The sequence below is a fragment of the Erinaceus europaeus genome, unplaced genomic scaffold (genome assembly GCF_950295315.1).
Source record: "Erinaceus europaeus unplaced genomic scaffold, mEriEur2.1 scaffold_921, whole genome shotgun sequence".
Lineage (NCBI taxonomy): Eukaryota > Metazoa > Chordata > Mammalia > Eulipotyphla > Erinaceidae > Erinaceus > Erinaceus europaeus.
Window position 1 is genome coordinate 1 of NW_026648192.1, and position 27,774 is coordinate 27,774.

General features: G+C 55.2%; 1 protein-coding gene, 1 long non-coding RNA gene and 1 pseudogene across 3 annotated transcripts; all 3 read right to left on the minus strand.

The window, feature by feature from the left end:
• Positions 1 to 6,048: 6,048 nt before the first annotated feature.
• CLRN3 (clarin 3) lies at positions 6,049 to 15,252 on the minus strand. Its single transcript, XM_007523831.2, has 3 exons — positions 14,979 to 15,252; positions 7,270 to 7,449; positions 6,049 to 6,350 (listed from the first exon to the last, which is right to left on the minus strand). Exons 1-3 carry the CDS (start codon positions 15,205 to 15,207, stop codon positions 6,070 to 6,072), a joined length of 690 nt encoding a protein of 229 aa, XP_007523893.1. The 5' UTR covers positions 15,208 to 15,252; the 3' UTR covers positions 6,049 to 6,069.
• On the minus strand, positions 7,471 to 7,952 carry LOC132536669 (uncharacterized). Of its 2 annotated transcripts, none has more exons than XR_009548156.1 (3): positions 7,729 to 7,952; positions 7,647 to 7,698; positions 7,471 to 7,553 (listed from the first exon to the last, which is right to left on the minus strand). It is a non-coding gene; the product is annotated as an uncharacterized LOC132536669 (long non-coding RNA). The 2 variants fall into 2 exon arrangements; XR_009548154.1 differs by lacking the exon at positions 7,471 to 7,553 and having other exon boundaries at positions 7,626 to 7,698; positions 7,729 to 7,862; positions 7,905 to 7,952.
• A 10,699-nt stretch (positions 15,253 to 25,951) lies between the features above and the next one.
• LOC107522553 (cytochrome c oxidase subunit NDUFA4-like) lies at positions 25,952 to 26,655 on the minus strand (annotated as a pseudogene).
• Between the last annotated feature and the right edge of the window lie 1,119 nt (positions 26,656 to 27,774).

Consider the following 27,774-nt stretch of genomic DNA (forward strand, 5'->3'; position numbering starts at 1 on the left):
ATAGCACTAAGCACAAGGATCTGCATGAGGATCCAGGTTCAAGCCCCTGCTCCCCACCTGCACGGGAGACGCTTCACTAAGGTGAAGCAAGTCTCTCTGTCTGTCTGTCTCCCCTCCGCTCTCAATCTCTCTGTCCTATCCAATAAAATGTGAAGAATGGCCACCAGGAGCAGTGGATTTATAGTGCCAGCACCGAGCCCCAGCCATGACCTGGAAGGAAAAAACGGAAAAGAAGTTTGACCCAGGAGGGATGAAACCCAGCCTCCAAGAGGCCCTGGAGGGCTGCTCCCCTGGTAGAGCCACACCCTGCTGTGCAAGGAGGTCTTGGGTTCGAGTCCCAGAGCGCTGGTGCCCAAGCAGGGACTGGTGAGATTCCCTCTGGTGGAAGCAATCAAGGCCCCAGGAGACCCCACCCAGACCCTCCAGGCCATGGGAGCCACAAAACCACAGGAGCCATGAGGACAGTCCAGGCTGCTGCTGACATTCTGGAGGAGCTGAGAGCTGGGCCCTGAGCAGCAGCCCTGAGCCCACTCTCCTGGGTGGGGGTGGAGGCCTGAGCCCACTCTCCTGGGTGGGGGTGGGGGCCTGAGCCCACTCTCCTGGGTGGGGGTGGGAGTCCTGAGCCCACTCTCCTGGGTGGGGGTGGGGGCCTGAGCCCACTCTCCTGGGTGGGGGTGGGAGTCCTGAGCCCACTCTCCTGGGTGGGGGTGGGGGGCTGAGCCCACTCTCCTGGGTGGGGGTGGGAGCCTGAGCCCACTCTCCTGGGTGGGGGTGGGAGTCCTGAGCCCACTCTCCTGGGTGGGGGTGGGGGTGGGGGGCTGATCCCACTCTCCTGGGTGGGGGTGGGAGTCCTGAGCCCACTCTCCTGGGTTGGGGTGGGAGTCCTGAGCCCACTCTCCTGGGTGGGGGTGGGGGCCTGAGCCCACTCTCCTGGGTGGGGGTGGGGGGCTGAGCCCACTCTCCTGGGTGGGGATGGGAGTCCTGAGCCCACTCTCCTGGGTGGGGGTGGGGGTCTGAGCCCACTCTCCTGGGTGGGGGTGGGAGCCTGAGCCCACTCTCCTGGGTGGGGGTGGGAGTCCTGAGCCCACTCTCCCGGGTGGGGGTGGGAGCCTGAGCCCACTCTCCTGGGTGGGGGTGGGGGGCTGAGCCCACTCTCCTGGGTGGGGGTGGGGGGCTGAGCCCACTCTCCTGGGTGGGGGTGGGAGTCCTGAGCCCACTCTCTTGGGTGGGGTTGGGGGGCTGAGCCCACTCTCCTGGGTGGGGGTGGGAGTCCTGAGCCCACTCTCCTGGGTGGGGGTGGGGGGCTGAGCCCACTCTCCTGGGTGGGGGTGGGAGTCCTGAGCCCACTCTCTTGGGTGGGGTTGGGGGGCTGAGCCCACTCTCCTGGGTGGGGGTGGGAGTCCTGAGCCCACTCTCCTGGGTGGGGGTGGGAGTCCTGAGCCCACTCTCCTGGGTGGGGGTGGGGGGCTGAGCCCACTCTCCTGGGTGGGGGTGGGAGTCCTGAGCCCACTCTCCTGGGTGGGGGTGGGAGTCCTGAGCCCACTCTCCTGGGTGGGGGTGGGGGGCTGAGCCCACTCTCCTGGGTGGGGGTGGGGGCCTGAGCCCACTCTCCTGGGTGGGGGTGGGAGTCCTGAGCCCACTCTCCTGGGTGGGGGTGGGGGGCTGAGCCCACTCTCCTGGGTGGGGGTGGGGGCCTGAGCCCACTCTCCTGGGTGGGGGTGGGAGTCCTGAGCCCACTCTCCTGTGTGGGGGTGGTGGCCTGAGCCCACTCTCCTGGGTGGGTGGGGGTCCAGCAGAGTGATGACTCAGCACCATACAGGGGGCAGGTCTGTCACTTCCAGGAGGGGAGGGGAGGGGAGGGAGAAGAAGGCAATGAACAGGAAGAGGAGGGGAAGGAGGGCTTGGGCCCTGCAGTGGGGTTCTGGCTCCTCTCTACATCTCTCTCCTTTCCTCTTTCTCTCTCTCTATCTATCTCTTCCTCTCTCCTTTCCCCTCTTTCTTTCTCTGTCTCTCAGCTCCGCATATCTCATATGGAATAAATAAAATATCCCTCTGAAAAGCCTTGTAACCCACTAGAATCACAAATCAAAAGTTTAAACAAAATTAAGGCCCAGACCCCAGCGGCCTCAGCTCCCAGCAGCCTCTCCTGCAAGCCCCAGGGTGCCGGCCTGTCCTTCAGGCTTCCCAGCCTCCTCCAGCCCCCGTCCCTGCCCAGGCACACAGCCTGAGCCTTCAAAGAGCAGTCTAGCAGATGGAGACCTGTCTCAAGTGGCCTCCCCCAGGGCTCTGTCCTGGCTCCTACGCTATTTAATATTTACATCAATGACCTCCCAGAAACTTCTTCAAGGAAGTTCATCTACGCTGATGACATCTGCTGTGCAACTCAGGCATCCAAGTTCGACATCCTCGAGGAAACACTCACGAAAGACATGTCTCTGATATCTGATGACTGTAAAAAATGGCGACTAATCCCTAGCACTGCAAAAACGGTATCATCTGTTTTCCATCTACACCATGCCTCGGCCTCGCGTGAGCTGAATGTGCAGCTTGGCGATACGAGAATCCGGCATGAAGCCCAGCCAGTCTATCTTGGCGTTACTCTCGATCGCACCCTGTCATTTCACGAACATCTCATAGAAACTGCAGCAAAGGTGGGCGCGAGGAATCACATCATTGCAAGACTGGCCAGCTCCTCATGGGGCGCGAGCGCTTCCACACTGCGATCATCCTCTCTGGCATTATGCTATTCCACTGCAGAATACTGTGCCCCAGGATGGTTCCGTAGCCCCCATGTCCACTTGGTGGATTCCAAATTATATTCCTCCATGAGGATCATTTCTGGAACCATCCGTTCCACCCCGGTTCCATGGCTGCCAGTTCTTAGCAACATCACCCCGCCAGATATTCGTCGGGATACGGCATCATCTAAGTTCATTTCCCACGTCTACGCTCGACCGGACCTGCCAATATACGCGGAGATCTTCACCCACCCTGTCCAACGCTTGATGTCTCATCACCCAATCTGGTCCCCTACGCCTACACTGAACTTCTCTGTTCCAGACTCTTGGAAACAGAGCTGGCAGTCAGCTGAGGTCAAGAACAAACACCTCATCACAGACCCCTGCGAGCGTCAACCGGCTTTGACCTGGCACGTTATGATTGGGCCCTCCTCAATCGCTATTGAACAGGCCATGGCCGGTGCGCCGCTATGTCCCATCGCTGGGGAGCCAGAGACGACCCGAACTGCCCCTGCGGCTCCAGACAGACTATGACCCACATAGTCAACGACTGCCACCTCTCCAGATTCAAAGGAGGTCTCGAAACTTGACATCAGGCTCAACCTGACGCTGTGGACTGGCTGCGGAAGAAGGGCAAACGCTGGAAGAAGAGAGAGCAGTGATGGCAAGGAGCTCGGGAAAGACTCGCTGTGGAGAATCGGTCTTTAATACTGTCAGTTTCACAATAATTCATTTACAAGCCAACTTCAAGGCGGGAGTCTGCAGAGCCAGGAGATTCCAGAGGCAGGACAGCTGGGGGTGCGGGGGGGGGGGTCTTCCAGAAGGGACCCTTCCCTCCTCCCTCTCTTCAGCTTCCTCCTTCCTTCCTTCTTTTGTTGCTTCCTTACCCCTTTCCCACTGATTTTCCCCTTCCTTCCTCTGTTTCCTGTTTCTTTCTCTCTCTCCTCTGGTTTTGTAGTGCTGGGACCTTCCATGTGTGCGATCATCTGCTCCTAGACCAATTTTTCCCTTCTTCTTTTGTGGAACTCGGGCACTTTTTTCCCTTTATTGGGGGATTAATGTTTTACATTGACAGTAAATACAATAGTTTGTACATGTATCACATTTCTGTTTTTCACACAACAATACAACGCCCACTAGGTCCCCTGTCATTCTGTCCCCGGGACCTGTACCCTCCCCAGCCCCCAGAGTCCAATTTTTTCCTTCTATTTTATTTCAGACAGACAGAAAGACAGACACACACACACACACACACAGCAAGAGAGAGAGACCACAGCCTCAGAACCCCCCAGGACTGTGGGCAGACACCCCCACCCCATGAGCAATCGCCCAGCCCCTGAAGAAGTGATTCCTAAGGAGACTGTGAACAAATGACAGGTGTGCAGAGGAGGCTGAGCACAGGACATGCCTGAGTATGGCCCCAGGTGTGACCCAGGACTGCGAGGACTGGGGTGAGGCTCTGAGCTCCCTCTCTCTCTCTCTCTCTCTCTCTCTCTCTCTCTCCCTCTCTCTCTCTCTCTCTCCCTCTCTCTCTCCCTCCCTCCCTCTCTCTCTCTCCCTCCTCCTCTCCCCTACTCACTCCTCTCCTCTATCTCTGTACCTCTTCTTTAAAACATGACTTCTTTATTACTGGATAGAGACAGAGACAAATTGAGAGGGGGAAATAAAGAGGGAACAAGATGGAGAGACCCCTGCAGCCCTGCTTCACCACTCATGAAGCTTTCTCCCTACAGGTGGGGACCAGGGGCTTGAACCTGGGTCCTTGTGCGCTGTGTCCTGTAACGTGAGTGCTACTGTCTGGCCTCTATCTCTCTCGCTCTTTCTTTCTTCCTCTTCTCTTCCCTCTCTATCCTTCTAGTTAATAAATAGAGAAGTCATTTATAGTAGTAGCTGAAACGGCCTTCATCCTCCCCCTCCCCCTCCCTCTCTCCCCTCCCCTTCCCCTCCCCCTCCCCCTCCCTCTCTCCCTCTCCAGTAGCATCACAAAGGCCATCTCTTCCTATCCACCCGTTACTTGCCCCAGGACCCAGCTCAGTTGTTTCTGGGCTGTCCCATCAGGAACCTGTGGTTATAAGCTCTCTACCTGATGGAGCGCCACACCCCCAGATGTGCACCCTACCTGGCACGGCAGGTCAGAGCCCCCCACCCACTGACCAGCTGCTGCTCTGCTCCCAGTGACCACAGGCTCTCACCAGCCACCTCCTGTCCCTGGAGGAGTCTTTCTGGGGCTCAGGACAGTGGCCAGCCATGGGCTCTCATCCATGTCTGTTCCGGGGCCCTGGGGGTTTCCCAGGGTGGCAACGCTCTGTGTGAGCCCTGCCCATTGGGGTGACAGCCAGGCCCTGTGACACTGGCTGGGCTCACCGGCATCTGTCTAAGCCTCAGTCCCCTTCCTGCCCTCCGTCCTGCCCCTCTCCTGCTCTCTCTCTCCTCTGCCCTATCCTGTCCCCTCCCCATGAACCCTCCCTAGGGGCCTCGGCAAGGGGGACCAGCCTTCCAACTGCCCCCATGTCTGAGTCATGTCCCAGAGGCCAGAGGACCAGTGGGCATCAACCCACGTCTGAACTTTCTCCCAGCACTGCACTTGGAAAGGTGAGTTCTAAGTCCCTCTGCAGCTGGAAGCCCACCCACCAGAAAAAAGTGGGAGTCTCCCCAAAGACTAGGGAGTCCCCCCAAACCCTCAGGGGGCTCTCAGGTCCTCAGGGGCATTGAGGACCTTGAGGAAAGTCCAGAACCCAAGGCTTTCTTAGCCTCCACAGTGAGGGGCTCTAAAACTCTCCCACAGCTCTACGCCCCCCACCAAGAGTGAGGCAGGGGGAGGGGGTCCCCCAAGATGCAGGGCTCAGCCCAGCCCCCACAGCACTCAAGGAAGCTCCAGTGCCAGAAGGTCTTCTCTGTGTCTCTACCTCTCTCTCTCTCTCTCTCTCTCTGTGCGTGTGTGTGTGTGTGTGTGTGTGTGTGTGTGTGTGTGTGTGTCTGTCTGTCTCTCTCTCTCTCTGAAAAAGTTAGCCTGGAGCTGTGAAGCCACAGCTACAACAGCAAACAAGGTTGAGCTCATTTATTTCATCTGAGTGAGTGAGAGGCAGATAGACAGACAGACAGAGGAAGCCACCAGAACTCCATTCAGGCCGGGTGCTGAGCACCCTGCAAGACCTGCACTCTACCCGCTGAGCCACCCCCCCACCCCCACCCCCGTCAGATGGACCCAGCCAGCAGCACCCAGTTCAGGAAGAGCTTGGGGCCCACAGGAGCCATCACCCAAGACAGCCCCACGGACCACCTGGCCAGACTGACCACCAGTCCGGGGTCAGACGGGGGACAGGCCAGGGGCTCAGAAGAGGATGCCGTCCCGGGGTGCCGACTCCACGGGCTTCCTCTGCTCCTGCCGCTGCTGGCTCCTGGCCCTCTGGTAGAAGGCGATGACCACCGTGGTGACCACGTCCAGCGCCAGGGCCAGCAGCAGCAGCCAGAAGGACAGGCCGTAGCTGTGCGTCACCCCCTTGTGGCTGGAGGTGGGGTAGACGGGGTAGAGCTTCTGCACCAGGTCCTCGGAGACGCGGCTGGACTGTGTGTTAACTGCGAACAGAACCATGCCCACCAGGACGAAGGAGGCTGGGGGGCCGGGAGAGAGGGGGAGACTCATCAGTGATGCTGTGTCCCCACCCCCCATTTTTTTTTTTTTGCAGAGCCATAACTAATGTAATTTCTCTAAGGTAAATCAGAGAGAAGGGAGAGAAACAGAGCACCAGAGCCTCCTCTGGTTCCATAGTGCCTGCCATTTGGTGCCAGGGCAATGCACCCAGCAAGGCACACGCCTGGCCCGGTGAGCTGTCTCTCCAGCCCTGGGGACACGTGAACCAGTGACACAGGAGTAATGACATGGGTGTGACCTGCCACCTGCATGCGGGCTACTCCCCTGGAGGTTTGGGGATCAGGTTAAGGACACACGTGTCACAGCAGCTGGGCCCTGGGCCAGAAACACCCTCAAGCCCAGTCACCTGACGCCACCACGGAGCAGCCTCCACAGACCAGTGGAGAGACAGAAAGACAGACTGAGAGAGAGAGAGAGAGAGACCCCACAGCACCTCTTCAACATTCTTGGACCTGCCCCTCGTGGTGCTGGGCTCAGGGCCAGGGTCTCGCACAGGGTAAACAACTGGGTGAGTCCACAGGTGACTGGCTAGAGAAGCTCTGGGATATATATTCATGGGGCACAGTCCCCAGTCCCCCTTCCTCAGGGAGCCCGCACACACCCAGCTCCAGGGCCCGGGGTCCTCAGAGAATGCAGGACCCATGGGAGATCCGCACGTCGGGCCAGAGAACGGAAGACGGAACCAGCCCGGAGTGTGGAACAGCCACAGGCGGCTAGCCTGTGAGGGCACCCACCTGGCTGCCAGTGACCCAGGACCCTGGGACCATCCCTGGAGGAGGGAGATAGCCCTAGTGCCCCCCAGCCCTATCCCCCAGCCCCAGCCCCCAGCCCCAGCCCCCAGCCCCCAGCCCCCAGCCCCCAGCCCATGGCCCCTCTCACCGCTCAGGCCGCTCCAGGTGTAGACGCCCGGGGGGCCCAGGAAGGTCTGGTAGGGGTTGCTGACCGCGTTGTAGAAACAGAAGACGCAGCCCAGCCCCGAGGCCGCCAGGCCCAGCGCCAACAGGAGCACCACCACCGTCTGCAGGGTCTTCGCCACAGAGGCCGCCAGCAGCCCTAGGACTGAGAGGCGTGAGGGCTGCAGACGCCACATGACCTCACACCGGGACACACCACACAGCTGGGAATACAGCACACCACACACACATCAGGGACACGCCACACAGCTGGGAACACACCACACAGCTGGGAACACAGCACACCACACACACACACACACACACACACACACACACACACACCAGGGACACACCACACACACACACATCAGGGACACACCACACAGCTGGGAACACAGCACACCACACACACCTCAGGGACACACCACATACACACACACACATCAGGGACACACCACACAGCTGGGAACACAGCACACCACACACACATCAGGGACACACCACACACACACACACACACACACATCAGGGACACGCCACACACACACTCACACACACCAGGCACACACCACACAGCTGGGAACACAGCACACCACACACACATCAGGAACACGCCACACACACACATCAGGGACATGCCACACACACACACAGACACACACCAGGGACACGCCACACCACACACAGCTGGGGACACAAATCACACACCAGGGTCACGCCACATGCTGAGGACATGCCACGTGCCACACATGCTGGGACACGCCCCACCCTGGAGACATGCAGGGGACCCAGCACACAGGGAGGACCCCCCACACACAGACACACACACACACACACACACACACACACACACACACGTGGCTCTTCCCCAGCTGCAGCCCTCCAGAGTGGGAGTCACTTGGGGCAAACGCCTCGCTGTGCGTGAGGACCTGGGTTCGAGTTCCAGCACCTCGTGGGAACAACGCAGCACTGGAGGAAGCTCGGTGCTATGATCTTTCTCCCCATCTCCATGCAAAACATGAAGAATGAAAAATAATAATAGTCCTGGCGGCTGAGGAGACTGAGCATGAGCCAGTGTGGCCAGAGTCCCAGAGGTCCCAGGTTCAGGGCCCAGAACCACCATATGCCAGAGCTGGGCAGAGCTCTGGTCTCTCTCTCTCTCTCTGTCAGTATGTGTGTACGTGCGTCTGCCTGTCTGTCTACTTCCCTTACTCCTGCCTGAAACTCTGAGGTCCCAGGTTCAGTGCCCTCTCCCTCCCTCTCTCTCTCTCTCTCTCTCTCTCTCTCTCTCCTCTCTTCTCTCTTATGTGAAACTCTCATATGTAACCAAGAACAACAACAAAAAAGTAGGGCTGGGGAGATAGTATGGTGGTTCCGCAAAAAACTCTCCTGCCTGGGGACCAGGGGTCCCAGCTCAGCAGGGCTCTGGGGAAAATAACAATAATAATACTAATAATGTCAATAACAATGATAATAGCAGTAATGGTTCTGCATACAGACTCTCCTGCCTTTGGGCCAGGGGTCCCAGGTTCAATCCCCAGCACCATCAGCCAGAGCTGAGCAGGGCTCCCCTGCGGGGCCCCGTAAGTGCTCACAGAACAGACCCCGGAGGGCAGGGACGTGAGGGCACAGAATGCTCCCCACAGCGGGGCCAGAGCTGCCTCAGCACGCCCAGCACCCACCCTGGCTGCCCCAGAAGGGAGCTGCCTGCTCGTCTCCCCCGAAGCTCTGTCTGGAGGCGAGTCCAGCGGCCCCGAACCCCTTCCCCACCCCAACGCTGCCCCTCTGACAAGATGGCTGTTCTAGTGCCTCAGCACTGGCCAGTCCCCCGGGGAAGGCCAGGGACCTCCTGTCCAGTTCTGTCGCCAGCACTAAAGAGTTAAGTCAGCTTTGCCCTGGACAGAGTGAGTGTGATGAGACAGACAGGGGACAGACAGGGGACAGACAGGAGACAAGGAGGAAGGGAGAGTGGAAAGAGATAATGGGGACAGAGAAATGGGAACAGAGAGGGGACAGAGATAATGGGGACAGAGAGATGAGGACAGAGAGATGGGGACAGAGAGGGGACAGAGAGATGGGGACAGAGAGATGGGGACAGAGAGGGGACAGATAGATGGGGACAGAGAGATGGGAACAGAGAGGGGACAGAGAGATGGGGACAGAGATATGGGGACAGAGAGGGGACAGAGAGATGCGGACAGAGAGATGGGGACAGAGATAATGGGACAGAGAGATGGGGACAGAGAGATGGGTACAGAGATAATGGGGACAGAGAGATGGGGACAGAGAGATGGGGACAGAGAGATGGGGACAGAGAGGGGACAGAGATGGGGACAGAGAGATGGGGACAGAGAGGGGACAGAGATAATGGGGACAGAGAGATGGGGATAGAGATAATGGGGACAGAGAGATGAGGACAGAGAGATGGGGACAGAGAGGGGACAGAGAGATGGGGACAGAGAGATGGGGACAGAGAGATGGGGACAGAGAGATGGGGACAGAGAGATGGGGACAGAGAGATGGGAACAGAGAGGGGACAGAGATAATGGGGACAGAGAGATGGGGACAGAGAGGGGACAGAGATAATGGGGACAGAGAGGGGACAGAGAGATGGGGACAGAGAGGGGACACAGAGATGGGGACAGAGAGGGGACAGATGGGACACAGGAGGAAGGGAGAGTGGAAAGAGATAATGGGGACAGAGAGATGGGAACAGAGAGGGGACAGAGATAATGGGGACAGAGAGATGGGAACAGAGAGGGGACAGAGATAATGGGGACAGAGAGATGGGAACAGAGAGGGGACAGAGATAATGGGGACAGAGAGATGGGAACAGAGAGGGGACAGAGATAATGGGGACAGAGAGATGGGGACAGAGAGGGGACAGATAGGGGACAGGGGACAGAGAGAGGGGACAGGGGACAGACAAGGGACATGAGGAAGGGAGAGGGAACAGAGATAATGGGGACGGAGAGGGAGAAGGGATAGAGAGATGGGGACAGAGAGAAGGGAGAGGAGACAGAGAGCAGAGAAGGGACAGACGGGACAGAGAGGGGACAGAGGAGGTGTTGTTAAAATTTCGGAGGCTCTGGCTGGGCTGGCTTGCTCCACGGTGGGTAACAGAGACGTGGAGACAACGGCTGGGCAGGGAAGCTGTATTTCTTTATTCAGGAACAACGATTCATAAACTAAGACAAACTAATCACCAAACAGAACTCTGCTGTCTCTTTGCGGCGGCACAAGCACTCTCCCTTACTCTGGAACTCGGGAACCCTCTCCAACTCTGGAACTCTTGAACTCTCATACTCGGGAACCCTCTGAAACTCTTCCACTGTGGAACTCTCTCTTACTCTGTAAGCCTCAAACTCTCGAACTCAGGAACCCTCTCCCAGGGTTCCTTGGGGCGGGGCCAAGCAGGATCGCCGCAACAACAAGGAGGACAGAGTGGGACAGAGAAGGGGCAAACGGAGGGGACTTCATACCTCAGCACCTGGGTTGCCCTTCACCACCCTGAGAGAAGTTCTGCTCCTCCTGGTGAACCCAGAACAGGAAGCAGAGTCCCCTGTCCCGTCTGCCACTTGCGCTGGTGGTAGCCGGCCTGTGGCCAGTCCCAGCCGCTACCCTCAGAGCCAGGTCTGGTCGGCGCCAGTCAGCTGGGCCATTGGGCAGGACTTCCTACAGGGAACAGTGACACGCAGAACGCTGGCCCGAGACAGGCACTGTGGCCACAGGAGAGGACAGAAGGGCCAGCTGCCCGGGGGACTGTCCTCAAGGCCCCAGCCCTGGGTGAGGGCTCATTGAGATGCCTCAGCACACACCTGTGTCAGGTGGCACGGGAAAAAATGCCAGGAAAGGAAGGGCACGCCATGCCAGAGGTTCAGGGCCATGTGCCAGGGATGTTTTCAGAATTAGTCACAGACAAAAGGACAGCTTCCCTCGCCCGTGTCCACTAGGGCAGAGGAGGAGGCCTGATGTCTCTTCAACTGCTGGACACCTGGGGGGTCTCTGTCCTCAGCCTGACACCTGTGGGATCTCTGCCCTCAACCTGTCATCTGGGGGGTCTCTGCCCTCAGCTGACACCTGGGGGGTCTCTGTCCTCAGCCTGACACCTGGGGGGGTCTCTGCCCTCAGCCTATCACCTGGGGTGTCTCTGCTCTCAGCTGACACCTGTGGGATCTCTGCCCTCAACCTGTCACCTGGGGGGGTCTCTGTCCTCAGCTGACACCTGGGGGGGTCTCTGTCCTCAGCCTGACACCTGGGGGGTCTCTGTCTTCAGCTGACACCTGGGGGATCTCTGTCCTCAGCCTGACACCTGGGGGGTCTCTGTCCTCAGCTGACACCTGGGGGGTCTCTGTCCTCAGCTGACACCTGGGGGGTCTCTGTCCTCAGCCTGACACCTGTGGGATCTCTGCCCTCAACCTGTCACCTGGGGGGTCTCTGCCCTCAGCTGACACCTGGGGGGGTCTCTGTCCTCAGCCTGACACCTGTGGGATCTCTGCCCTCAACATGTCACCTGGGGGGTCTCTGCCCTCAGCTGACACCTGGGGGGTCTCTGTCCTCAGCCTGACACCTGGGGGGGGTCTCTGCCCTCAGCTGACACCTGTGGGATTTCTGCCCTCAACCTGTCACCTGGGGGGTCTCTGTCCTCAGCTGACACCTGGGGGGTCTCTGTCCTCAGCTGACACCTGGGGGGGTCTCTGTCCTCAGCCTGACACCTGTGGGATCTCTGCCCTCAACCTGTCACCTGGGGGGTCTCTGTCCTCAGCCTGACACCTGGGGGGTCTCTGCCCTCAGCTTGTCACCTGGGGGGTCTCTGCCCTCAACCCATGTTATCTCAGTGCACCGTTCCACCCCGTTCCGTGGCTGCCAGTTCTTAGCAACATCGCCCCGCCAGATATTCCTCGGGATGCGGCATCATCTAAGTTCATTTCCCACGTCTACGCTCGACCGGACCTGCCAATATACGCGGAGATCTTCGCCCACCTTGTCCAACGCTTGACGTCTCGTCACCCAATCTGGTCCGCTACGCCTACACTGAACTTCTCTGTTCCAGACTCTTGGAAACAGAGCTGGCAGTCAGCTGAGGTCAAGAACAAACACCTCGTCACAGACCCCTGCGAGCGTCCACCCGGCTTTGACCTAGCACGTTATGAGTGGGCCCTCCTCCATCGCTATCGAACAGGCCATGGCCGGTGCGCCGCTATGTTCCATCGCTGGGGAGCCAGAGACGACCCGAACTGCCCCTGCGGCTCCAGACAGACTATGACCCACATAGTCAACGACTGCCACCTCTCCAGATTCAAAGAAGGTCTCGAAACTTGACATCAGGCTCAACCTGACGCTGCGGACTGGCTGCGGAAGAAGGGCAAACGCTAGAAGAAGATTACAGGGCGCAAGGACCCTGGTTCAAGCCCCCGCTCCCCACCCGCAGGGGGAGTTTCCTGAGCGGTGAAGCAGGGCTGCAGGCGTCTCTCTTTCCTTTTCTGCCTGCCCCTCTCAATTTCTCTCTGTCCTAGTCAATAAAATAGGAGAAAAAAAAAAAACTTCAGTGCTATGGTTTCTGCCTCTCTGCCTCTCCATCTGTCTCTCTCTCTAAAAAAAAAAAAAAAAAATTAAAAAGTCAGCCCACCACTGTGAAGTCATGGAGATGACAATAAATAAATAATAAAATCATGCACAGGCTGCTATCTTGAATTTGCGATTTCCACATGCATCTGGAGATTCAGGGGGGAAAAAACACTTTCTGGGGTTTTTGAAAACACTCTTCATGGACCTACGAGTGTGACTGGGTCATTCAAGTCCTGTTTCAAGTTGCTCCCCGGCTACGTGCGTGCGTCCCAGCAGGTCCTCCCCGTGATTCTTTGCAGCCGCCTCCCTCTCCTCAGGCCCGTTACTTGCACAGAGAAGCGTGTGTGAGGAGGAGAGGCGGGAGCCAGGCCTCCAACCCAGAGCTTCTCCCAAAGCCCCAGACCCCACCATCACCCCTCGCAAGATGCCGCATTTCAACAGGGCAGGAAATGGCTCCCGCTCACGGTGGAGAGGCAGCGGCCGCCTTGAGGTCTTGGGCAGTGTCACGTCTGCATAGCTCTCTGCTCAAGGCCAGCTCCACTGAGGGGCTGAAGCGCTACACAAGGGCCTTTAAACCTGAACTTTGTCACAGCATCTACTCAAACTTCCAACGTGATTAAGTAGCTCAGTTCACCTCCTCCTCGTTCTCAATGGGATCATTCCCTCCCCATCAGAGCAAAGCCCTATTATAGAGAAATTGAGAAAAACATTAGAGATCCCGCCCCCTGGAGTTCAAGGGGTATATAGTAGAATGAGTATCAGGAATAAAATCATTTGGAGGGGAAAAATGCAAATTCAAGTGTGTTAAATAAGTGAACTCAAGGTGAGAAGCGCAAGGACCAGACTAAGGATCTCAGTTCGAGCCCCCGGCTCCCCACCTGCAGGGGATTCCCTTCACAGGCAGTGAAGCAGGTCTGCAGGTGTCTGTCTTTCTCTCCCCCTCTCTGTCTCCCCTCCCCTCTCCATTTCTCTCTGTCCTGTCCAACAACAGCAACAATGGCAACAACAATAACCACAACAATGATAAGACAAGGGCAACAAAATGGGAAAAATGGCCTCCAGGAGCAGTAGATTCATGTTGTGGGCACTGAGCCCCAGCAATAACCCTGGAGGAAAAAAAAAAAAAGAAGTGAACTCAGAGACCTGGGACATAGCTCAGCCTGTTAAAGCACAGGACTTGTCTTGTGAGGCCCCAGAGACAGCAGGTTCAATCCCCTGCACAACATTAGGCCAGAGTTGAAGAGTTCTTCTCTCTCCTAAAATGATTTTCAAAGAAATAAACTTGAGCGGTAAGAATAAGAACATAGATGGTCTGTCTTCTGTAATTGCTTCTCTTCTGGACATGGATCCACACTCCCATCCTGTCTCTACCTTTCCCTAGTGGGACAGGGCTCTGGGGAGGGGGGATTCCAGGACACATTGGTGCTGGACCCAAATTCTTTATGGGGTACAGAAGGTGGAAGTTCTGGCTTCTGTAATTGTTTCTCTGCTAAATATGGATGTTGGCAGGTGAACCCACACCCCCAGCCTATTTCTATCTTTCCCTAGAATTTGGGTCCATCCTCCCAGAGGGATAAATGACAGGGAAACCTCCAATGGAGGGGGAGGGACACGGAACTCTGGGAGAGGGAACTGTGTGGAATTGTGCCCCTGTGATCTTACAATCTTGTTCATCATTATTAAATCACGAATAAAATTTTAAAAAGAAGAAGAGCATGACTGTTTCCTTTGCTCCCTTGAGCAGAAGGAACTAAGGACATTCTGAGTGGAGACTGGTTCCAACAGAAAGCTCACGATGGTGGGGAGACTGGGACACCGAGCATGGGTGGTGGGTGCGGTGCGGCTCTCTAACCCCTGGTCTTCCGATCTTATACGCTGCTCTTAATCACAAACCAACAATGACAACAACAAAAGGCTTGACACAAATAAAATCCCACCCTCAGAAACACATGACAAGCCACTCCTGCCAACCAAATAACGACATCACGTTCAAACGCCACAGAACACTGCCTGCTTCAACTGGCCGAGACAGAGCTCACCAGGAACCTGTCTGCGGGCGGCTGCTGCCTGGGTCTGCTGCGGTGGGCGCGTCTCGAGGGTCCCTCACAGGCGCTGAGTCCTCACCTGCAAAGTGTTTTGTCATCTCTTCCAACCCTTGGCTGAATTCTTGGTGACTCTCCCCGCGGAAGAGCCCGTACGTGATGAAAATGCTGCCGTTGGACGAGGCGTCGCTGATGAGGATGGTGCTGCTGATCCACCGGTGAGTGGCCAGGGCAGCGCAGATGACGATGAAAGACCCCAAGCCGGAGAGGAAGCTCACCGAGTACATCAACGTCTTCTGGACGGTGGGCATGTTCACAGAGACGCACTGGCCCCGCTCTCAGGATGAGACCACCACCGCCACTGCCACCGCCACCGCCACCACCACCAAAGGCAAACCGCTTTTTACAGTATCTTGGGTGACCTTATCGTTTTGGAATCCAGTGCTTTGAAATGAAGTCTCACAAGTTTGAGGCCAAACCCCAAGCCTTCACCGGAAGGCTGTGTCAGTGGACTTTGGCCCCTGAGTGTGGTCATAAAGATCTGAGGCTGTCGAACTTTGCTCCGGAGGCAGCGTTGCTATGGGTGCAGTCAGCCAGCAGCGACCGGGGAGGCAGGTCTTCTGGGGACTCCTGAGTCAAGTGATTAATTTATGACACTCCGCCGGGTCAGCCTGGCTGGGTGAGACAGGACCAGAGTGTCCCCAGACACGAGGGAGGAGAGGGTCTGCACCCACCGCCGCCCGCCACCCCCAGACAGCGCTGGTCCTAACAGCCAACTGCACGGAGTTCCAACTGGCTCCAGGGCTGCCCTTCTGGCTGGAGCTGGACCCTGACAGCCGTCCCCAGAGCGAGGTTCTGAGGTGGTGGTGGGTCTTGCAAAAGGCTCAGAGGAGTAGAAAGAGACAGATACCGCTCCCTTGCTTAGCAGGTGCCTTTCAAGCATTTTCTTCACTGCTGGGTCTGGTTATCAAACGTTTTATGTTATCAGGTGAGAGGTCTCATCTTCGGAGAAGGATTATTTTTTTAATATTTATTTATTTATTTATTCCCTTTTGTTGCCATTGTTGTTTTATTGTTGTAGTAATTATCGTTGTTGTTACTGATGTTGTTGTTGTTGGATAGGACAGAGAGAAATGGAGAGAGATGGGGAAGACAGAGAAGGGGAGAGAAAGACAGACACCTGCAGACCTGCTTCACTGCCTGTGAAGTGACTCCCCTGCAGGTGGGAAGCCGGGGGCTCGAACCAGGATCCTTATACTGGTCCGGTCCTTGTGCTTTGCGCCACCAGCCCTTAACTCGCTGCACTCCTGCCCGACTCCCAGGAGAAGGATTCTGAACATATCCTTAGCTCCAGGCCTCATGCAAACACTTATAAAGTCTCATTGCTGGGGCCAGGGCGTGGTGCACCTGGCTGAGTGCACAGGTTACAGCGCACAAGGACCAGGGTTCAAGCCCCGGAGCCCACCTGCAGGGGGAAAGCTTCATGAGTGGTGAAGCAGGGCTGCAGGTGTCTCTCTGTCTCTCTCCCTATCTCCCCCTGCCTCTCAGTTTCTGGTTGTCTCTGTCCAATAAACAAAGATAATTTAAAAATAATCAAGTCTCATTTCTCAGCCTCCTGGAAACTCCTCCGTGGTTTGAGAGACACATCCAGAGAGCCCAGATGGACTTTCACACAGGAGCATGTCTTGTTCCCTCCTTCGCACTGGCCTGGTTGCAGTTAAAGAAAAAATAATTTGGGGGTCGGGTGGTGGCACAGCAGGTTAAGTGCATGTGGTGCGCAGAGCAAGGACCGGCGTGAGGATCCCGGTTCGAGCCCCCGGCTCCCCACCTGCAGGGGAGTCGCTTCACAGGCGGGGAAGCAGGTCTGCAGGTGTCTGTCTTTCTCTCCCCCTCTCTGTCTTCCCCTCCTCTCTCCATGTCTCTCTGTCCTATCCAACAATGATAGCAATAACAACAATGACAATAACAACAAGGGCAACAAAATGGGCAGTAAATCACCTCCAATGGGTTCATAGTGCAGGCACCGAGCCCCAGTCATAACCCTGGAGGCAAAAAAAAAAAAAAGGAAGAACAGGAAAAGAAAAAGAATTTTAAAAAACACTGTGGCTTCCCCCTCTGTCCATAGCTTTAGATAGGTCCCTTAAGCCGGCCTTCAGCCTTTTGTGAGCCACTTTGCGTTGAAATGGTCACTTCTTTCACGGTGAGAAGTACATGTATATACATATTTGCCCTGCTAGCATTCTTTCTGGATGTTGCTTATTTTAATGCTCTATCATTTTTATTGAATAAGGTGGCATTCTAATATAGACCTTTTGGTTTTGATTTTTTTTTTCTTTGCAGGTAATTTATAATCCAGACCTCTTGGCATGATCATGTTTCCACTGAAAAGGCAACTTTTCAACCATAAAAAAATCTTGGGGGTAGTGCAACCAGGGAAGCACAGAAGTTGCCATGGTGTGCAAGGACCCAGGTTTGAGCCCCTGGTACCCTCCTGCAGGGGGGAGCAGTATTAGCAGTGGTGTTGGTGGAAGACATCTCTCCTCTCTCTCTCTTTCTCTCCTCCTCTCTCACCCTATTTCTCTGTCTCTATCATTAAAAGGGGGGGAAGTGGCCACTGGGAGCAATGGGCTTGTCATGCAGGCTTGAGCCCCAGAGATAATGCCGGTGAGAAACAAACACACAAAAGCCTCTTAGCATGGCAGTGTGTCAGGAGACAAAGCACTTTAAAACTATATTTTCATTCTGCTTAAAATAAATAGATGCCTACATATTATTTACCAGGAATTTCACTTTGCTACGTTCTACTAACACTTTTCCCCTCAAGCCCTAAAGTCAACTGAAAACACACCTCGGGCAGGAATCTGGGCGGCCCCCACACCATGGCAGACCTCAAGTACTGTGGGTTACAGACATGAATGTCATGACGAGAAACGGGAAACCGTGTGGTTTCATTCTCCCAGGGGTCTGTCCAACGTGTGACTTTGTGAAAGCAGTTGAGGAAAAATGTGTTTGTGCCAAGGCATAAACATTTAGCATTCCTATGAGGTTCTGTGATGTCTGAGGGAAAGTCAGAGCTACACACACACACACACATACACACACACACACACACACACACACACACACACACACTTGAGGAACATGGACAGTGCTGGACTGAGTCATTATTTGCCTTTTAAGTAACTTGGACTATAATTGAGTTCTTTCTTTTTTAAAAAATATTTATTCATTTTTCCCTTTTGTTGCCCTTTTTATTGTTGTTATAATTATTGTTGTTATTGATGTCGTCTTTGTTAGATAGGACAGAGAGAAATGGAGAGAGGAGGGGAAGACAGAGAGGGGGAGAGAAAGACAGACACCTGCAGACCTGCTTCACTGCCTGTGAAGCAACTTCCCTGCAGGTGGGGAGCCGGGGGCTCGAACCCGGATCCTTATGCCGGTCCTTGCACTTAGCGCCACCTGCGCTTAACCTGCTGCATTAACCCCCGACTCCTGTATAATTGAGTTATTTCCAGATATCTAGTTATTTCTAGAATCTAGACAATTCTTGACAACAGTTTACCATCTTAATCATATACATGAAGTAATTGGAGATATTTGTTGGTGTGAGCAAAATTTGCTACCTTGATAATAGATGTGAGAACGTGAATAATTACATAGACACACACAGATACACAATTACAGGCTTGTGCACACACACAGTTTACAGTGTATTGCTCTCCCGCAGCCATGGTGGGGACTCCTCACTCTGAAGGGAGGCCAGTCAGCCTGCTCTGCCTCTCGAGGAAGAGGGGCCTGACATGAGAGCAGCCTAGAAGGTTCCGGCTGTGACCAGGGACTGTGAGCTCAGACTGACAGGGACTCAGAGGCCACACGGGCTCCCGTGCTAGATATATAGTCCCTGAACCAGGTCAGTGGGGTTTACAGTTACTGGTGTTTATATACTTTCCTCGTGTTCAGAAGCCACTCTCTGCCCTGATCCAGCTTCCTAGGCCTGCTCTCAACTCTGACACCATCTTCCCAGACGACACTTTTAGCTCACCTGCATGACAGCTGTGAGGTTCAGGCAAAAATTACTAAAGTGATGGGCCCCTTGGAACAGACCTAAAATAGACTTCCTAGCTTCTTCCCACATGAAGATCCCTCCTTTCATCTGCTCTATTCCTACCTTTGGATTCCAGCTTATTAAACAACTTGTCCTGCTTTATATCTTACCATGTTTCAGCCACCAAGTTGCAGTTGCTTCTGTGACACCATCCTGACCTCCCTGGGCAGACGACTTCCCCCATGTGTCCTGGAGCCTCCCCTCCCCAGAGCCCTGCCCCACTAGGGAAAGACAGACAGACACAGGCTGGGTGTGTGGATCCACCTGCCAACACCCATGTCCAGCAGAGAAGCAATGACAGAAGCCAGAACTCCCACCTGCTGCTCCCCATAAAAGAATTTGGTCCAGACTCCCAGAGGCTAGAAAACAGGGAAGCTTCCAACGGAGAGAGTGGGACAGGGAACTCTGGGGGTGGCCAGAATTCTCTACCACACACCATCTCACATGTGTGAAACGACATGTGAACAGAAACAGTCATCGATCGGCACCGAACGACAGCCGTGAATAAACGTGGTGGCTCCGGACAGGAAGCTAGTTAAATGGATCCCTGATGGTGATGTGGCCGATAATGTGAGCAAGTTTCAGGACAGCAGCCTCGTCACGCGGTGCCACTGAGGACGCAGGCAGCTCCGGATACAGGCGGTGCAAGCCTGAGGCGAGCCCGGCAGACAATGCTGGGAGCTGCGTGCAGAAGGCAGACATAGATAGATATATTTGCATTCTGAGTCACGTAAAAGGCTCCTGGCCAGGAGTCGGGCGGTGGCGCAGTGGGTTAAGCGCATGTGGCGCAAAGCGCAAGGATCGACGTAAGGATTCTGGTTCGAGCCCCCGGCTCCCCACCTGCAGGGGAGTCGCTTCACGGGCGGTGAAGCAGGTCTGCAGGTGTCTATCTTTCTCTCTCCCTCTCTGTCTTCCCCTCCTCTCTCCATTTCTCTCTGTCCTATCCAACAACGAACAGCATCAACAATGGCAATAATAATAACCACAACCAGGCTGCAACAAAAGGGGAAAAAAATGGCCTCCAGGAGCGGCGCATTCATGGTGCAGGCACCGAGCCCAGCAATAACCCTGGAGGGGGGAAAAAAGGCTCCTGGCTTTTAAGAATAAGTTAGCAATCCACTTAAATATCATAATCCCATCCCTGCCAGTTTGGACAGGCGGCTACGAAGGACCTGTTGGCATGTACTCACAATGTCTAGAACATGAATTCACTTCTTTCAAAGAGAGCTCGCCCACCTAGTAGTGCCTGCCAGGTGCCTAAGAGCTAAAGCTGGTGCAGACAGAACACTGCGGCCAAGAGAAGCTGGGAGAGCCCACAGCAGGCCCCTGCAGCCTCTCATGTGACTGTGACTCTGGATAGACCAGGCAGAGAGCACGGTGGTGAGGTGCAGCCTGTCATGGCTGAGGCCATGCGGTCCGGGACTCCGTTTCCAGCATCACCAGACACCAGTGCTGAGCAGCGACTTGGTGAGATCGCTGGTCATTTCCATCTCACCAGCGACTTCGTCTTCGCCGTCACCAGCGGTGCAGAAGCAGGAGGGAACAGCAGTGCTGGCAGTTGGGAGCTTCAGGAAGGTCCCTGAGACACGGGTGTTGGGGGGACGTGAAGGTTCCAGCAGTCAGCCCGCGTGGAAGGGCCTGACTGAGCTCAGCTATGACAGAGGGCCAGCACAGAACCGTGGTGTCGGGGCAGTGTGGAACTACACCCCTGCCACCTTACACAGCCTTACTAAGACACTGCGACAAATGCAAAGGCCACAGCAAGGCCTGGCTGGGTGCCTTCTAGGTTCCAGTCAGAAAAGACCGCTCGAGACTGGGTTCGCTCCCATCCTGAGAGGGTATCGGCAGACGCAAACTAACAAAAGCGGAAACTGATCCAACCCCATGGGCACGCTGCTCCCAGCAAAGCTTTTCTGCACCCTGCCGTGCGCAAGGGCAGGAAAGCAGGGGGACAAGAGATCAAAGTCAAAAGCTCTGCTGAAGCTCAAGAGAGCAGAGACAGATCTCAGAGACGCTCTTATAAACATATCCCCAAGCTGAAGGGACACGTGGACATGGTAGGTGAACATGGAAACATCCAGCTGGGAAACAAAATGTTTTCTAAGTCAGCAAATGGCAGCTGGGGAAGGGACACAGATGTAGGGCACAGGATTTGCAGAAGCAAGGTCCTAAATTCAACCCCTGGCTCCACAGTGGCCTCTCCCTCTCCCTCTCCCTTCCCTCTCCCTCTCCCTCTCCCTCTCCCTCTCCCTCTCCCTCTGCCTCTCCCTCTCCCTCTCCCTCTCCCTCTCCCTCTCCCTCTCCCTCTCCCTCTCCCTCTCCTTCACCCTCTCTCTCTCCCTCTCCCTCTCCCTCTCCCTCTCCCTCTTTGTCTCTCCCTCTCCCTCTCCCTCTCCCTCTCCCTCTCCCTCTCCCTCTCCCTCTCCCTCTCCCTCTCCCTCTCCCTCTCCTCTCCCTCACCTCTCCCCTCTCCCCTCTCCCTCTCCCTCTCCCCTCCCCTCCCCTCCCCCTCCCCTCCCCCTCCCCTCCCCCTCTCCCTCCCTCTCCCTCTCCCTCCCTCCCTCCCTCCCTTTCTCTCTCTCTCTCTCTCTCCCTCTCCCTCCCTTTCTCTCTCTCTTTCTCTTTCCCTCTCTCCCTCCTTTCATGGATAAATATTACAAACAACAACATGCACATTTGGTGACCATCTAAATTGAAACCACTTAAGGGAAGATTAAACCCGGCAGGGGCAAAGTCCAGTAAACTTTAGTAGAAAAGAACTGAATCCGTCAAACCAGAACCAGAAAGAAAGAAAAAAACATTTTTTTTAACCTTCAGTGAACTTGGGGACAAAATTATAACTTATTAGGTAGACATAATTGGGGTTACAGAGACAGGAGAAGAAAGAAGACGTTCTTTTTACTTAATGTTTTATTTGTGACTAATACTAGATGACAATATTCTAAGATGACAGGCTCTAGTCCCACACCACACCCACCACCCAAGCTCGTGTTCCCACCCTCTCACCTCCCAGAGAACCCACAAGAGTTCTCACAAGTCTTACAAACAGTTTGCTTGCTTCTGTGGGTTTTGTTTTGTGGTTTTTTTGTTTTGTGTTATTTTTGTCAACCTCCTGTGTGTCAGCTCTGGATTCCACACATGAGTGAAGCCACCTGGCAGCTGGCTTTCATCTCTCTACTTATTCCACTAAGCCGCATCACCTCCAGCACCGTCCATTCATTTCTCAAAGAACACAATACCATCTTTTCCCAAAACTAAAAGAAGATATTCTTTAAAAAATTATGCCCAAGAATTTTACAAGGTTAGGAGGCTAGGCTATGGCTATGACACACCCGGTTAAACACACACATTTCCACCTGCAGAGACCCAGGTTCAATCCCCAAATCCCCACCTGCAAGGAGGAAGCTTCATGAGCGGTGAAGCAGGTCTGCGGGCATCTTTCTGTCTTGCCCTCTCTATCTGCCCTTGCCCTCTCTCTCTCAGTTTCTCTCTGTCTTATCAAATAAAAATAATAAATATATTTTTACATTGTATTAGTAACTTCAAATTGATTTACAAAATCACAAGATAACAGAGGTATAATTCTGCACTGTTCCTACCAGCAGAGCTCTGTGGCCCCCTATCCCCTCCACTGGAAACTGCAGTGATTCTCCCAAGGTCACAGACATGGACTGACTATGATTTCTATAACAATCTGTATTTATACATCTTTTCCCTTGTTTTGCTATGGTCCAGCCTTCTATTGCTGCACAGACATGGACTGACTATTGATTCTATAACTATCTATATTTATCCATATTTTCCCTTGTTTTCCATGGTCCAGCCTTCTCTTCCCACACAGACATGGACTGACTATTAGTTCTATAACTATCTATATCTATACATATTTTCCCTTTTTTTCCCTATGGTCCAGCCTTCTCTTCCCGTCCAAGTCACACCTACACCTGTTACTACTTTCAAGTGCACCTTCGTTTTTCCTCCTCTCTCTCTGGGCCCTGACGGAGTTGGGGTTCAGAGCCCCTCTGGTCATCTTCCCCTATCATTTCTCCCCCTCTGAAAGTATGAACCAAAATGCCTCTTGAGGTGCAGAAGGTAGGAGTTCTGGTTTTAATAAATATTTTCTAAAAGGAATTTTTCAAAGCTGATGCAATCCACTAGTTTCTAAATCAAAAGCTTAATTAACCCCAAGTCAGTCAGACACATAAAGCAAAGCACACGGAGGCAGATTTTAATTCAATGTCTATAAAATGTTAACATGGGGAGTTGGACGGTGGCACACTGGCTTAAGTACACAGGGGTCATTTCAAAAGTGGCGAAGCAGGTCTGCAGGTGTCTCTCTTTCTCTCTCTCACTGTCTCCCCCTCAATTTATCTCTGTCCTGTCCAATAAAATGGAAAAAAATGGCCACCGGGAGCAGTGGATTCATAGTGTTGGCACTGAGCCCCCGTGATAACCATGGAGACAGAATTGAATAAAATAAAATAAAGCAATAAAACGGCAATATGGAAAGATCATCAAAGCAGGTAGAAGAAACAAAATGATCCTTGACGTCAAGTACTGACCCAGAGAAGAGGGCATGAATTTTCAAAAGCGTGTTATGTGTGGAAGAAAATAGTCTTGATGGGCTCGGGCAGTGGTGCACCCAGCTACGTGCACACAGGGCGAAGCACGAGGACCCCACGAGGACCCAGGTTCGAGCCCCCAGCTCCCCACCTGCAGGGGGAAAGCTTCACAAGTGGTGAAGCAGGGGTGCGGGTGTCTCTCTGTCTCTCTCCCTCTCTCTCTCTCTCTCCCTCTCCTCTCTCGACTTTTCTCTGCCCTGCCCAATGAAATGGAGAAAATGGCCCCCAGGAGCAGTGGATTCACAGTGCCGGCACCGAGCCCCAGTGGCCTGTGAGATGCCCCGCCTGCAGGTGGGGAGCCGAGAGCTCAAACCCGGGTCCTTGCACTTAGTACTGTGTGCGCTTAACTGGGTGCACTGCTGCCTGGCCCCTTAAATGATTCCTTTGAAAAATGAAGCCCAGGGGCCAAGAGCTAGGGTGGTGAGCTCAGGGCAGCAGGAGGGTGAGTGTCCCCATCGCCATCAAGACACCCAGGAGAACAGGGAGAGCTCTGTCCTCAGAAGGAATGTCTCCCTCCTGGGCCCCAGCAGGACGCTGGCACCCAAGCCGTAGGCCACATGCTTCTGTGTGACGATGACACACGTCTCTGGGCTTCCGCAAGGGGGTGAGGAACCTGCCTGGCTTTTGGATGGACCTTCAGGGTTCAACAGGAGGTGATGACAAGGCTGGGGACCATCTGGCCGCCTCCTATTCTCAGGGTTGCAGGCACCACAGGAGCAGATGTCTGACAAGGCCTCCCGCAGCCCCGCAGCCCCGCAGCCCCACAGCCCCACAGCCGCCCCAGAGGGGAGCCGGGCAGGGAGGCCGGGGTGGGGGGCACAGGGCCCGCAGGAAGGGGGCCCGCTCAGCCAGGAGACACCTGCCTGCTGGGCTGGCAGCACCCTGGCCATCAGGGCACCCCCGACACCCAGGCAGAGAGGAGACTGGAGCGGGCGGGCACAGCAGAAGGCTGATGGGGAGGGGAGGGGGCTGACTGACAGCGGGGAGCACTCAGACCTTCTGCATCATCACCTCTAAATGCCTGTCGCTGTTTGCCTGGGAAAGAGACCAGAGCTCTGCTAAGCTCAGGTGTGGGCGGTGCTGGGATTGAACCTGCAGCCGCTGGGGGGCCCGGTGGGCGTGGGCAGTGGACCGCCTGTGCTCCCTGATCCTAAGCGCAGGCCTTGGCAGATGCATGGGCTCCTTCAGACCCTGGTGCCACATGGGAGCACCGTGGACAGCACCAGGGAGATCCATGGTGGGTGGGGTAGTGCTGTAGTGTCCAATCTCTCTCCGTCCCCCTCTCCTGCCATTCCCCTTTCCCTACCCTCCTCCTCCCCTGCCCCTCCCCCTCCCTCCTCCTTTCCTTCCCTTCCCCTCCCCTTCCCCTACCCTCCCCCCATACTTCTCCCCTCCCCCTCCCCCTCTCCCTCCCCCTCTCCCTGGTACTTGTCTTTCATCTCTTTACTTGTTTCAATAGCCACAGTCACCTCCAGTTCCATCCATTTTGTCCCAAAGGACACAACATCGTCCTTTTTGATGGCAGAGTAGTATTCCATGGTCAGTCCCATAACTTCTTTATCCAGTCATCTGTGGGCGGGCATCCAGGCTGCATCCACTCTTTGTCTGTTGTGAACAATGCTGCTGTTAGCACAGGGCTGCCTCTGTGTCCCTCCTCATTAATGTTTGACTGATCTTTGGGTAGATGTTTAAGAGTGGGATTGCTGGATCCTAAGGTAATTCTATTTTTATTTAAGGCCTGTCCACAGAGTCTTCCAAAGGAAGCCCTTCCTTTAAAAAAAAAATCTCTTAATTTTAAGAGGGAGAGAGAATGTGTCAGAGACAGAGTTCTCCTGAGTTCTGGCATGTGGACACACCAGGCACTGAACCTGGGACCCCAGTCACGCAAGACCAGAGCTTTAAAGCTGAGCTATCTGGCCTGCCCACAACTACACCCTCTTCCTTCTTCTCTTTAAAGATTCATTTGCCTGTGTGTGTGTGGAGATGCACCTGGTTGAGCACACATGTTACAGTGCACAAGGACCCAGGTTTGAGCCCCCGGTCCCCTACCTGCAGGGGAAAAGCCTTGCAAGTGGTGAAGCAGGGCTGCAGATGTCTCTCTCTGTCTTTCTCCCTCTCTATCTCCCCCCTACCCTCTCAATTTCTGGCTGACTCTATCCAATAAATAAAAATTTAAAGTAAATACATAAAAGAGAAAAGATTGAAAAGATTGTCACTTTAAAGAGAGAGAGAGAGAGAGAGAGAGAGAGACCAGAGACAGGACCAGAGGCGCTCTGGTGTGAGGTGGTGCCAGGGATCAAACCCACAGCCTCAGGGCCTCAGGCCTGCAAGTCCTGTGCTTTCCAAGCTGGGCTGCCTCCCAGGTCCACAATGAAGCTTTTTTTCCCCTCACATTTCAGATATTTATTAATCAGTGTAAACCCCAATAATACACAAACACGATTTTGCATATCTAAAGGGGAGAGAATTCCTGGTTATGTGGGAAACTGTGTGAGGGCTTCTGGGAGCCATTCGTCTCAAGCAGTTTATAGTGAAATATTTCGTTTAAAGTCCGGACCGTCTTTCTTCAGCTTGCTGGAGTCGATATTCACTGAGTAGAACTTGCACTGGTCTCCGGGACCCAGTTTGTCCCAGGGTTCTGGGCTGTTCTTTCTGTCCCAGCTGGCACCTGGACTGAACAATGCCGGGCGCACGGCATGCAGGGCCACTCCAGGGCCTCCAGCTCCAGAAAGTCCAGGAGGGGAGCGAGTGAGGCTGCTTCTTGGCCTGAGAGATGATGGGACGGAGCATGGTTTCCACAGAGCCTGAGATGAAAGGCTGTACATTTATTTATTTATTTATTTATTTTTAAGTGTTTCATGAACTATTTAATTAATTTTTTATTAAATTTTAATTTCTTTATTGGGGAATCAATGTTTTACATTCGAGTGAACACAATAGTTTGTACATGCATAACATTGCTCAGTTTTCCATCTAACAGTGCAATCCCCACTAGGTCCTCTGAAGGACCTGTATTCTCCCCCACACCCACCCACCCCAGAGTCTTCTACTTTGGTGCAATACACCAATTCCAGTTCAGGCTGTATTTATTACCATAGGGAGCGAGAGAAGGCAGGAGGTGGTGCCAGGCCTCGAACCCCGGGACCCTGAGCTCACTCCCAGCCAACCACTTCTCAGCTCCGAGTTCCTCTCCGACACAGGGAGGCAGGGGCTTCCCCATGCGCGACATGCACCTGCCTCACCTAGGCGCACATGTCTCACCTGCGCGCACCTGCGTCACCTGCGTGCACTTGTGTCACCTGCACGCACCTGTGTCACCTGCGCGAACCTGTGTCACCTGCGCGCACCTGCGTCACCTGCGCGAACCTGCGTCACCTGCACGCACCTGCCTCACTGGCACCTGCGTCACCTGCGCGAACCTGCATCACCTGCGCGAACCTGTGTCACCTGCGCGCACCTGCCTCACTTGCACCTGCCTCACCTGTGTCACCTGCGTGCACCTGTGTCACCTGCACGCACCTGCGTCACCTGCGCGCACCTGCCTCACCTGCACGCACCTGCGTCACCTGCGCGAACCTCTGTCACCTGCGCGCACCTGCCTCACTTGCACCTGCCTCACCTGCGCGAACCTGTGTCACCAGCGAGCACCTGCCTCACCTGCGCGCACCTCCGCGGTGGGCGGGGCCTGCGGGGTCTCCCCGGAAGCGGCGGAGCCGGGCCAGGTGCGCTCCCCGCGCCGGCCGCCAGGTGGCGCCCGCCCGCCCCGCCCCCGCCCGCCGCCAGCCCGGAGGAGGCGCGCACCGGCCCGGGTTTCCTGCTGCTCGCGGCGCAGGGCGGGCGGGCTGGCGGGGGCCTCGGACCCGCGGCCGGCGTGGAGGGGGCGACGAGGGGCCCGGGATGCGGAGTCGCCGCCGCGACGCGATCGGCGCGACAGGACCGGCCCCCGCAAGGTGAGCGCGGGGCGGGGGGCGCAGCACCCCAGGGTGGGAGCTCGGGGGTGGGTGCTGCGCCCCGGGAGGCCGGGACAGGCCGGGGTGGCGCCGGGAGGGGGGAGGGCCGCGCCGGCGGAGCTGGGGGGGGGTCCCCAGCCCTGTGTCCCTGCTGGTTATGGGCGCCGCCACCCAGGCCACCCACCCCCCAGGCCACCCACC

Coding starts and splice junctions, on each gene's coding strand:
- CLRN3 (XM_007523831.2), bottom strand. CDS start 15,207: ATGCCCACCGTCCAGAAGACGTTGATGTACTCGGTGAGCTTCCTCTCC. Junction 7,450..14,978: donor GATGACAAAACACTTTGCAG/GTGAGGACTCAG, acceptor CACGCCTCTCAG/TCCTAGGGCTGCTGGCGGCC. Junction 6,351..7,269: donor CACCTGGAGCGGCCTGAGCG/GTGAGAGGGGCC, acceptor CCGGCCCCCCAG/CCTCCTTCGTCCTGGTGGGC.